The sequence below is a fragment of the Pituophis catenifer genome, unplaced genomic scaffold (genome assembly GCF_029215685.1).
Source record: "Pituophis catenifer annectens isolate HBS135680 unplaced genomic scaffold, rPitCat1.0.hap2 SCAF_2, whole genome shotgun sequence".
Lineage (NCBI taxonomy): Eukaryota > Metazoa > Chordata > Lepidosauria > Squamata > Colubridae > Pituophis > Pituophis catenifer.
The window spans coordinates 279,143,526-279,156,042 of NW_027256882.1; the positions used below are offsets into that span (position 1 = coordinate 279,143,526).

A 12,517-nucleotide genomic window follows, 5' to 3' on the forward strand; every position below is an offset into this window, starting at 1 on the left:
GTTAAGATGCTGGACTTGTCGACTAGAAAGCCGGCAGTTCGGGTTCGAGACCTGAGCATTCTGAGATGGGGTGAGCTCTCATCCTGTTCACCTAGCAGTTTGAAAACATGGCAATGCGAGTAGATAAATAGGTACCACTTTTGTTAAAGTTCCTCCCCCACAGCGCTCTGCAACGTCATGCTGGCCAGATGACTGCAAAATATCTTTGGACAGCACTGACTCAATGGCCTTGAAATGGAAATGAGCATTGTCCCCTATAGTCGGCAACGACTAGTGGAGTAAAATCTGCAGGGACTCCTTCCCATTCCCCCTTCTCTTTCCTTCCTTTCCCTTTCTTTCCTAACATAAACCTACTACTAAATATTTTTTTAGATATAAGAACTGCATTTCCCATGTTAGTAGCATGCTAGATAAACCTAGAAAAAAAGTGTTAAAGGCAAAAATTCAAATTTTTCATTTAAGTATAGCCTAAATATAATTAATATTAGCCCTCATTTATTTAATAATAGTACCATGACCCAGATATATAAAAATTACATTTTGATGTACGTAAATATGGGATGTGCATACAAGGTCTCTGGAAATTCTCCTCTTCACTAGATTTCTGGAAAAATGAATAGTAATCATCTTCCCGATTCAAGTTTAATAGAAACCGCTATCCTATCAAATCATTCTGCCATGGGTTGGCAAGGAGTTCCTCTTTGGATCTCCTGAGCTTCAATATCTTTCATCCAGTGGTGAAATCTAAATTTTTTTTATTACCGGTTCTGTGGGGGTGGCTTGGTGGGCGTGGTAGGGGAAGGATACTGCAAAATCTCCATTCCCACACCACTCTGGGACCAGCCAAAGGTGATATTTGCCAGTTCTCCGAACTGCTCAAAATTTCTGCTACCGGTTCTCCAGAACCTGTCAGAACCTGCTGGATTTCTCCCCTGCTTTCATCTCTAATAACAGAACAAAGGAGAGGATTTCTGCCAGTTGTATTCCAAATTTTATGGAGGAGCCAGACCTTTTATCCTTGCCGAATGTCCTTTCAGGTGCAAATTAGGTATTGCCAGAAGCAACAGCAGCCAGAAACACCTGAGATGGTTGCCATGCTTAGCCTATTGATTACTAATACTTAGTTCTTTCAAAGAGTAGGACAATCTGTGCCTAAGAATTGCTTCTGAAACAAGCAATTTCCCTTGAAGGGAACATACTTCGGGGGAAAAGAGTGACAGGTTTCTTGGCTTGTATGAGACTGGAAACCCCTTCCAGATAATTTCATCTAAGCACAAAAATATCTTGGTGGACCCGTTGAAGAATACACTTTCTTCAACATGTATTTCAACAAGTTCTCAGCATATGCAGTTTGTGACAATGAGAAACCTTAGTCGGTGCCTTTTTCATTCCCACATTTTCTCCTTCTTCCCCTCCAATTTTCTAGAGAAGAAGCAGGTCTCTGCTCTTTCAGATCTTTCTCCCCGTCTTTATTTTCCCCCAATTATTCCATTTTTTAAAATAATGAAGGAAACAAAAGGGTTACTTGTTTGAGCCTATTTTGAAAGAAGCGCATCGGAAAATGTTTAAAACGCTTATCAAATTTGACTTCTTTCCATAGACTATTTTTATTCTTAAGAGTTTTGGTCTTACAATTAACATTTCTCCTTTTCTGAACAACTCTGGAAATATGGCATAACGGTTGCCTGGAAACTTGCCACTTAAAAGCTTCAGGATTGCTATGTGGGAGATGATCAGATTTCCTTATATCTGTAGCCACAATATAATAAAAATGGGGGTTGCCCAGACTGTATTAACCAACATATGTTTGTAAGAAGGGAATATTCTTTAACAATTGGTGCTCAGAACAAGGTACTGTTATCTCCCCTAAAAAATTTTTTAGTATTGCCCATAAATTGTATGGAGTGAATTTTATGGAATGAAAAACAGTAAAGTTTTATTGCTGTGTCTTCTAAAATGTCTCACTTTTCAAGATTTTACAACAGTCTTAATAGCAAGAACATTTTAATTACTGCCTTTTGCATCCATAATCACACACATCTAATATATGAAAGTTAACGTGGAAGGTTTACGTAGGAAAGAACTCCCATCACATTCAATTGAAAATGCATTCCTTGGAGATGTCTAAATTTAAGTACTGTAAATATAATGCTTAATATTTTATTACTCACCAGGTGTGAGCTCTGGGTAACTTCTCAGAGCTTCCCCATTGCTCTATTGTAAACAGCTGAGGACCATTTGAACCTGGTTTAAGAGAGGGACATAAATGGGTCAGATGGTCATATGAACAGACTTGTAAAATTGCAGCTTGTAACATTGTCTACCTCCTTGACTTCAGCTCTACTAGGAGTTAGCTAGGAGTTTCAGCAATCCCAATATGCCTAGAGGAGAGAGGTTGAGGAAGACTGTTCTAACTCATCTGAGATCTCTAAAGAAGAGTGGCTTCGGTTAGAAATATGTCTAAGAATGTGTTTGCTAGGAGTGAATAAAATACTTTTCCTAATAATGAACTGAACTATGAAGAGGAAGCCAAGAATTAAGTAGATCAAAAGGATCAGGATCACATATATGATCAAGAGTGAATTAAACCCCAAACCAGTCAGTTAGTAGGATTTAAAGTAGAAGAAAACAACACATGCCCCTGTTTTCTGAAAAACTCACCCCCTTATACCATGCTCAAGACATGCTTAGTATTATGAGTTGAGAACCAATGAATGGATGAATAACCATCCATCCATCCACCCTCTCATCCATCCATCCACCTTCCCATCCATCCATCCATCCATCCATCCATCCATCCATCCATCCACCTACCCACCCATCTCATCCCTCCCTTCCTGTAGACATTCAGTGCATTTCAATCAAAATTATGTGTATCCTGAATGCCTAAATTCCAATCTTCAGCAATTTCCATTGAAAAGAGGATTTGATTTAGGAAGAAAAGCTGAAAATTCAATATCTGGAATCTTGGCAAGTTCTTAGTAGGAGGAACTACTTTTACCAGAAACGATAATCATCTGATAGTATAGTGTTGCTTTATATCTTTCACAGAGTTGCAATTTAATATTACTTTTCCAACTTTTCCAACATTAGTAGCAGTGGCCCCAAGGCAAATATACAGTATTACCAAACATATGCAGTGGAGCAAGCACTAAAAGATATTTCCCGGTGTACTCATTTGTTACCACCACTACACAAATTGCATTGGTTGCCAGTAAGCTTCCAGGTGCAATTCAAGGAACTGATCACCACTATAAAGCCCTTCATGGCATAGATCTTGGTTATCTGAGGGACCATCTATCTCCAATGGCTTCTACCAACCCAGTACGCTTTGGGCAGAGTGGGTCTGCTCTAGGTCCCTTCAATTAAATGCTGTCATAAGGGATCAAGAAAATGTTCCTTCTGTCATAGCCCTTGTCCTCTGGAAGTGTATCCTCCACCCCAAGACAATGACAGTGTCTTTTTCTTGGAGCTCTAGAAGGTCCTTAAGGCCTGGCTGTGCTCCTAGGCCTGAGGGTTAAGGGTCCCATCCCATCCCCCATCCTAATTTTGTACTGTCTGTAATTCTAATTGTTGTAGTTTGAGTTGCCTGTTTCTGTGAAGTTTACTTTTAACTATTTTCTGGGGATTTTGTAAACTGCCCAGAGTTTGATTGTCGGCCTGGTCCTTCGGAATGCCCCTTCCCCTGTGGACATATGATTTCCATGTTGATAGCTTCTTCTGGAGGAGTTTGGGCCATGATACCATCTTAGTTGGCTTATAGTTTCACTTTGTAATTCACTTTGCATTCTTTTTATTCATTGGTTTGTGAATCTTTTAACTGTGTTGTTTTATTGTGTACTTTTTCCTGTGAACCACTGAGAGATCTTAAAGATTACGGAGGTCTCTAAATGGGGTTAATAAAGGAAATATTTGCATACCATTGTATTTAGGATGGAAAGAATAGGCCGGTGTTGCTTGTAAGAGAGTAATTTCCAAGACATCCCAAGTAAATAATTAGAGATAATAAAAATCACTCACCATAAAGTTCAGCAAATCCATTCATAGGCACTCGTGACGTCCCAGTTACAAATTGCAAAAGCCGGATACGTTTTTCAGCATCCATCAGTAAAACGGCCTATAAAACATATCATTATGAAAGCTGATGAACGAATTAGCAGTGAATCTCACACGGGCTTACTGTTTTTAATAAGGACTTTGCAAGTGATAAGGCAATTTGAGAACAGGCTGCGATTTTTTTTTTTTTTTTAAAGAAAGCGGTCAAAAATGTTGGGAGTTAAAGCACAGCATCAGAATGAATCATTGTTACCTTCCAAAACCACTGAATGACAGGGTGGTTTGGACAATATCCGTTCTTGTAGATTGCGTGTTGTCTCCAGTCATTCACATCAACATCGCCAAGACCACACATTAACAACTGTGAAGGAATGATATTGTTGAGAAAGGAAATCAGGACATGGACTATGAGCATTTATTTTCTATCACAGAGCGATAGAATCAAGATCAAGTGAAGTATTGATACCACTTTATAATGCCTTGGTAAGGCCACACTTGGAATACTGCATTCAGTTTTGATAACCACGATGTAAAAAAGATGTGGAGACACTAGAAAGAGTGCAGAGAAGAGCAATGAAGATGACTAGGGGACTGGAGGCTAAAACCTATGAAGAACAGTTGCAGAAACTGGGTATGTCTAGTTTAATGAAAAGAAGGACCAGGGGAGACATGATAGCAGTGTTCCAATATCTCAGGGGTTGCCACAAATATGAGGGAGTCAAGCTATTCTCCAAAGCACCTGAGGGCAGGACAAGAAGCAATGGGTAGAAACTGATTAAGGAGAGAAGCAACTTAGAAAGAACTAAGGAGAAATTTCCTGACAGTTAGAACAATGAATCAGTGGAACAACTTGCCTCCAGAAGTTGTGAATGCTCCAACACTGGAAGTTTTTAAGAAGATGTTGGATAACCATTTGTCTGAAGTGGTGTAGGGTTTCCTGCCTAAGCAGGGGGTTGGACTAGAAGACCTCCAAGGTCCCTTCTAACTCTGTTATTCTATTATAGTTGTGATCTGGGAAGCATATACATAGGTATATATGCATACTGTATGTGTATATTAGTGTTACAATCCTTGTAAATTATGCACCAGTCAATATTTTGAAACCTTTCTCTTTCAGTATAGTAACGTGCATAACTAGAACTGTTTTACATCTATTATATAAGAATAATCTTCATGAAAAAAAATCATTTCAGAGCAAACATTGCAACACAGGAGGCTCAGTTAAAATACATGCTCACATATTGTAACAATAAACAATCCTCTCTGTGGCCCAAAGGTGCTTTTTCAGGAGGCAACTGGACTTTGTTTTTGTATTTGAAGACGTTTCGCTTCTCATCCAAGAAGCTTCTTCAGCTCTGACAGGATAGTGGGGAATGAAAGAGCTGAAGAAGCTTCTGTGATGAGAAGCGAAAGAAGTCTTCAAAGTAAAAAACAAGAAAGTCCAATTGCCTCCTGAAAAAGCACCTTTGGGACAACCATGGCCTGGATGATTGAGAATCTCTATAGAATCCTCTCTGTATTTACTGAGTTCTAAGGATTACTATATTATTGTATACAGGACTAATATATTAATTTTTATTTATCAAATTTGCATAACCGCCCATCTCACAAAAAGTGACTCTGGGTGGCACTTAATATTACAGGCTGTGGCAGGCTGCATGACTTTTATTATTTTTTTTCTTATGGAAAAAGCAAAACTTCTGTTTAATTTTAGCATTCATACCTTGTCTTTTTTAAAAATAAATAAAGAGCCTTGGTACAGGGGTTTAGTGCACCCTGTTATTAACACAGCTGCCTGCAATTTCTGCTGGTTCGAATCTCTCCAAGGCTCAAGGTTGACTCAGCCTTCCATCCTTTCTAAGGTAGGTGAAATGAGGACCCAGTTTGTGGGGGCAATAAGCTGACTTTGTATAAAATATACAAAAGAATGAAGGCTATTGCTTAACGCATTGTAAGCCGCCCTGAGTCTCCGGAGAAGGGCGGCATATAAATCAAATTAAAAAAAACAAAAAACAAAACAAAACATTACTTTGAGGAACATAAACGTTTGAAAACCAGATTCTAAGTTTGTTTCCTTCATTCCTCTCATTTACCCCTCTGCGTACTGTGTTTTATTTGATCCATAAATTTGAAAACAGTCATTGCTCTTGCAAGCCCAACTTTTACTTTTACCTGCTTGACTAGGAGTGATTTGACGTGAACTTAGCGAGACAATTTTCCAAGTAAAATCTTACATCTGTCTGTATAGATCAGTTCTGTGACGTCCACCACTCCAGCTTAGAAGCTTCAGGGAAGCAAATACGCGTGATCATGTGATTGCCATATAAAATCTTCTCTGTTGGTTTCCCCAGAAAGTCAAGCTGGCAGGGAAGATTACAAGGCTCTGCCACCTTCCAAGAAATCTCCTTTTCTCATCTCCAGGGGTGGCTGAAAATGCTTCATTCCAAAATCCGAGCAAGTTTTTCAGAAGTCAAGCAGTCCTAAGGCCCTTGGGTACTCTCCCTTACTCTCTTGTGCCTTTACTCCCTTCCCAACTGGCAGCATCTGAGACTTGCAAATTCCCGCCAGCTTTGCCATTGACTGGGTTGTGGGAAGCCGCAGGAAGCTGTTTCACTTAATGAATGGAACATTCATTTAACAATGGCAATGGGGACTGCCTGGATTGCTGTCATTAAGTGAAGCAATTGCATTTGATGACCACTTACCAACGGCAATCCCGGTCCCAATTGCTGTCATAGATCAAGGACTACCTGTACAGGATCGTGTTTTATTTTCTGGAGTTTGCTTTAAATATTTAGCTGGCAATAGGAACCTTGAAAACACGCTTATTGTGTGTCATTAAAAAGCCCCATCTAAAGCTAGAGAATTGTAGGACTGCTATTTATATGTGGAGAAATCTTTGCAGAATTTAGGCCAATATGTTTTTTTTTTCCTCCACTCAAGACGTGCAAGGATCTTTCCAATTGCTTCCACCAAAGAAACCCATACTTAAAGACAACACTGAAAGGCAACTAACCTCCAGTTCGTTTTCATCGAAAATTTTAATTAAGTCAGTGGGCAGGAGTTCTGTAAATCCCTGAAACCGGAATGGGGGGGGGGGGGAGAGAAAAACAAATGAATTTCAATACATTTTCAAAATATATGTCTCGTAGTTTAACACTGCTGATGCATTTTAACATTTCAAAGTAAAAGCTCAGAGGAGAGTTACAACAAACAGCTTTTAATTCAGAGAACTTGGGAGATGTGGGGAGACAAGTGAAACACTGGAGGGCTGGAAAATAAAAAAAAGTGTTCTGTAATCTCAGACACTTAGGCAGCTTCCACAGGGAGCTGCTCATTCTTGACAAGAGTAATTCCATGTGACAGATTGTGTGCATTCACCTCTGCCACAGGTTCCGAGGTCTGTTTGAATTGGAGCTAAAACGGTATATATGCCAATCAAGGAGGGAAGAAAGAACGACAGGCAACCTTCACCCATTCCTTCTGTTTCTCAAATCGGAGCCTAAAGAATGATCATGCAGAACTCAGAAGGACTTGGCAGTGAAGGAATAACGGTGGTTTTAAAAATGAAGTTCAGTGGTTCTGAGTAAGGAGCACATGGGCTGGGTCAATGGACAATTCAAGCTCTAGGCCACAATTTTATTTTTGACGGCAGGGCACTCATTTCCTATTCCTCCCTCTCCAATTTTCCACACAGAATTCACTGTCTTCCTTTGATTTGCAAGGGTGTAGAAAGAAGAAATGGAAGATGGCTCTATTGAGCTGAGGGAAGAAGGAGAGGAGGAGTCCATTTAGGAGTTTATATGAACACATATGAAAAATCAGTACAGCACTGATTTTTCGTACGTGTTCACATAAACTCCTAGATGAATATTTTTAATTCGTCCCTCTCTTCCCTGCCTCCCCTCCCTCCTTTCTCTTCCTTCCTTCCTTCCTTCCTTCCTTCCTTCCTTCCTTCCTTCCTTCCTTCCCCTTCCCCCCATGGACCGGGCGGCAAAGACAAACAATGTATTGTCAGTGAAATGTCTCACCTCAAGAAACGCATTCATCTGCTTTTGAACCCTGTTGACAAATCTCCACTGGATGACTAAGCTACAGGACACAAAGAAAAACGTAACATTTCATTAGGAGAAAACACAATCATTTGAACAGCTTAAACCACATCTCCTAACTTTTTTTTGGGGTTTTCATTTTGACCTCCCATAATCTTTCATTTAACTTAAATAAAACAGTAAATAAAATAGATGAGGCAAATACAATCTTCACATTTCAAGATCCGATTTTACTTATCTACAAAGCACATGAATACATAGAAACTTTGGGTAATTCCTAAAATATTCTTTCATAATCCAATGGGATGGTTGTAGAATATTATTGCTGAACTTAAAGGAGTAATTCAAAGAGAACTTTGTTCCATTTTTATATCTGGGCATTTAAACAGATTTAAATATGTCCCTTAAAGTGTAAGTTATAACTTTTCCAAGAAGAGATTTGCTGTGTACCTACCGATGATCTGAAATTAGCTTTATGTTTTCTATGGATATTGAATTCAATGAATTGTGTTTATTTAGTAAGAATTAAAAGCTATATTTAAAAACTACTTATAATGGGCACTCTGAGGTGATAAGCCTACATTTCATAATTAGGGCACTAAACCAAACAGGCTCTCTTTCCACCTTCTGTTGAATGACCAAAAATGGAAAAAGAAGATCTTTTATAGGTGGAATTGATATTTTACATAGAAAAACCAGGAGGAGAGATCATCCTGATTATGGAAAGGCTCTTTCCATAATTTTCTCTTTGCCTGGGGCCAACGATTTCATCGCAAAGTTATCTATCAAAGCATTTAAATCTTATTGAATGCAGCTTAGAATTTTGTGCTCTATTTTAATTACAACAGGGTTTGCCACTTAATCAATTTAACCTGCCCTGTCATCTATAATAGTGAGGAGGTATAATTTTTTAAAACAAATAAACAGAAACAAATGAACATGGAACTGGGATGCCTAAGTCTACAACTGTTTCTAAAAGAGTTTAAAAATTTGTATGGTTTCTGTGATAGTCTTCTTGAAATCCATTTTTGCCTTCAAAGCCATCCTGATGGCTAAAACATTAAACTGAGAAAATAAATAGTTTTTTTTTAAAAAAACTTACTCTATATATTCCCTTTTATTTTCATTTGTGACCGTGATTTCCGACCCGTTTGGCTTCAAGTCAACTTGATATGTCTGCAAAGACAGAAGCATAGATAAGTAGACTTATTTTAGAATGATTAAACCGGTTAGTTACCAGACACGAACTAATTATATTTTGAAATACACCATTTCTCTGCTGTTCTAATACTTTTTTTTAAAACGTATAATGTGGGTCAAGCTCCAATTTTAAATTTCCTTTTAGTTATTTAATTATTTTAGTTGTTATTGACAAAATGTTCTGGGCTTAGGTTCTAAGAAGAGTTGAACAGATGTAGTGCAATTGATCTATCTGAATCAAGCACTGTGTTTCATTAACAAGCTAAAGGGAAGACAGATTGGCATGTCATCTGCTCTGTTATACAAGGATTAACAGCGTTCCCTAGGGACATCAATGGCAGTTTTTGGAATACCAATCAAGTACTGTTGGGTATCTCTGCAGACCCAATAGAGCTGTTTTGCGCTAGCTGTAGGATTAAAAGAAAATGTATGGCTTAAACATCCTCAAACAAAGTAATAAATTCCAAGGGAAAGTATGCTGATCATGAGCAAATGTTTCCTAGGGGTTGTTTTTTTTAAAACTGATAAGCATCCAGGCAGACATTTGTGTGTACATTTGTAAATTCAGTTTTACAAAGTAACAAAGTATACAAAGAAAAAAAATTACATCTTGCAATTTTTATTATATATCTGTACAACAAAGCAAACCTAAAGCAATAAAAGGTGCTTTTCTCAAGAGGCAACTGGACTTTCTGGATTTTTTTTTTTAAAGACGCTTCGCTTCTCATCCAAGAAGCTTCTTCAAAGTAAAACCAGAAAGTCCCGTTGCCTCTTGAAAAAAAGCACCTTTGAGACAACCAAAGAGCCTTGGTAGTACAGTGGTCTAAGGCACCCTGTTATTAAGCTGGTTATTAAGACCAGCTGCCTGCAATTACTGCAGGTTCAAATCTCGCCAAGGCTCAAGGTCGACTCAGCCTTCCATCCTTTCTAAGGTGGGTAAATTGAGGACCCAGTTGTGGGGGAAATAAGCTGACTTTATATAAATATACAAAAGGATGAAGGCTATTGCTGAGCGCATTGTAAGCCGCCCTGAGTCTCCGGAGAAGGGCGGCATATAAATCAAATTAAAAAACAAAACAAAACAAAACAAAACCATGACCTGAATGACTGAGAATCTCCACAGATATTTAGAGTCTTAACTGTGTTTCCAACAAAGACACACACACACACAAATGGAAACTGATACCTAAGAAAGGCAAAGTCTACTGTGCACATTTTCAACAACTAATTAGCCAGGATAAATAGAAACCAAGAAACATGTACAAAACTGTAGCTGGCAAGTGAGGAATACCATACAAGGAGTTAAAGAAACCAGCTATCTAAAATCTAACAGGACACTAACATTTTAGCCACTGGGCACCAGATCCCAATTTCACATAATGGAACGATTTTTTTTTAAAAAAAAATTAAGCTGCTTAAAATTGCATGGTGTTTTATTTGAAAATGGATTGTGAGACTTAGTTATCTTGAAATATTCTAACCATTTAAAATTTACTGTTTAAAAGTCAAGAGGGTACTGTCTAGGAATACTACAGGTTTTCAGCTCCCAGAATGTAAAAATAATATGGTACATGAGACAAAATTTTAAATGTTCTACATATCAACCACCCCAAAGAAAGTTGGTTTAATCCAAGGAAAGGAGTTGAAGAAACTAGTTAGACTGCAATCAAAATCTAATTTCAAATCAGCTTCAAAGAAGAGTATTTATTTGATATAACCAAGGTACAACATTCTGGTACTGTTTACATTATGTCATGGATGCTGCAGCATTTGAGTGGTGCGGTGGCCTAGAAGTGGAGCTCTTGCCTCACAATCAGGAGGCTATGAGTTCGATCCTAGGTTGAGGCAGATATTTCTCTCTCTGGGGACGATGAGAATATATCTGCTGAATATAGCTCTGCATTGGCGACAGGAAGGGCATCCGGCCAGTAAATACTCAGTTCCATTCAGTTGCTCAGACTCTACCCCGCAAGGGACTATGGGGTCATTAAAAGATGATGATGATGATGATGATGGATGCTGCAGCATTACATTTCCAAGGTTGCAAATAATCAACATAGTTAAGGGATTTGGCTGGGCAGGTTTTTCACCCTTCAGGGAAAAATAAATGTTTTGCGAAGCTCAAACAAGCAAACATGCATGTATTTTGAATGTAATATTTTTCATTCCCACTTTGTGAGAAAGCTCCAAATTAGGTGTTTAAAAAAAAACGTTACCCTGTCATGGCAACCTAATGATAAAGAAATATAATCATGGGCCTTTCCTCTGTTTCAGGTCTGAAATAAAAAAACTGACCTCAAAAGCACTGTACAACAACAACAACAACAACAAAAACCATAACAACCGCAACAACAATAGCCCATTGGAGATGGGTAGCTAATAAACTCAAATTAAAAATAATAATTTATTGTGAAATTTATGAGCCTATAACATCTACCGTGCATTCTAGTCTTCCGCTAAAAACTTTCATCTTCACAATGAAGGATGCTACAATAGATACTTTTCCAAGTTCATCACAAGCTTACTCATCTGTGACTTCAGATGTGGCAATAAGCTGTTGTTAAGGTACATTCTGGCTAACAAGTTTTTCTCAAATTACAGCATTTCACAGGAACATCAAGAGTGACTGTTAACTTGTGGGGGTTACCCAGGAAGGACATTTTCATACCTGACATTAAACACTGGCAAAGTTAACTAACACATATGAAGCTTCTTAATGAGAATAATTCAGAGAGAAACATTACTGTGATACAATCTTCAGCAAATGTAGAAGTGAGATTTATGTAAGAAGCTTTTAAAAGAATCACAAGTTTTAACTCACAATGCTTTCATCCTTGTTCAATGTAAAAGAAAATTCAACGGCTAAAGGTTTAAAAATCTATTCATGACTGCGGTAGAAAAACGTGGACTGAATGCCTTTGCTTTAAAAGACTGAACAATGGCCTGAGTTTTCAAATGTTGGGATTACAAATATGAATATTTCTTCCTGGGCAAGAATTCTATGTATCACACATTTTTAATAATTACAATTTAATCTATATAAAAGGGACATAGAATATATTATATACTTTCTTCCTCCTGTTTTATATTATATAGATAGTACAGTGGACTAAAGCACTGTTATTAACATCTGCTGCTTGCAATTACTGCAAATTCAAATCTCACCAGGCTCAAGGTTGACTCAGCCTTCCATCCTTTCTAAGATAGGT

At 38.1% G+C, this 12,517-nt stretch overlaps 1 protein-coding gene across 4 annotated transcripts in view; it reads right to left on the reverse strand.

Annotated features, from left to right (window-relative positions):
* NEDD4L (NEDD4 like E3 ubiquitin protein ligase) overlaps positions 1-12,517 on the reverse strand; it is a 143,964-nt gene that overhangs the window by 2,309 nt on the left and 129,138 nt on the right. For all 4 annotated transcript variants that reach the window (XM_070938922.1, XM_070938921.1, XM_070938920.1 and 1 more), the window contains 6 exons: positions 9,211-9,284; positions 8,088-8,148; positions 7,073-7,132; positions 4,310-4,417; positions 4,021-4,117; positions 2,172-2,244 (listed from right to left, as the gene is read on the reverse strand). In XM_070938922.1, the coding sequence (XP_070795023.1) occupies positions 2,172-2,244; positions 4,021-4,117; positions 4,310-4,417; positions 7,073-7,132; positions 8,088-8,148; positions 9,211-9,284 (473 nt within the window). The remainder of the gene's footprint in view (positions 1-2,171; positions 2,245-4,020; positions 4,118-4,309; positions 4,418-7,072; positions 7,133-8,087; positions 8,149-9,210; positions 9,285-12,517) is intronic.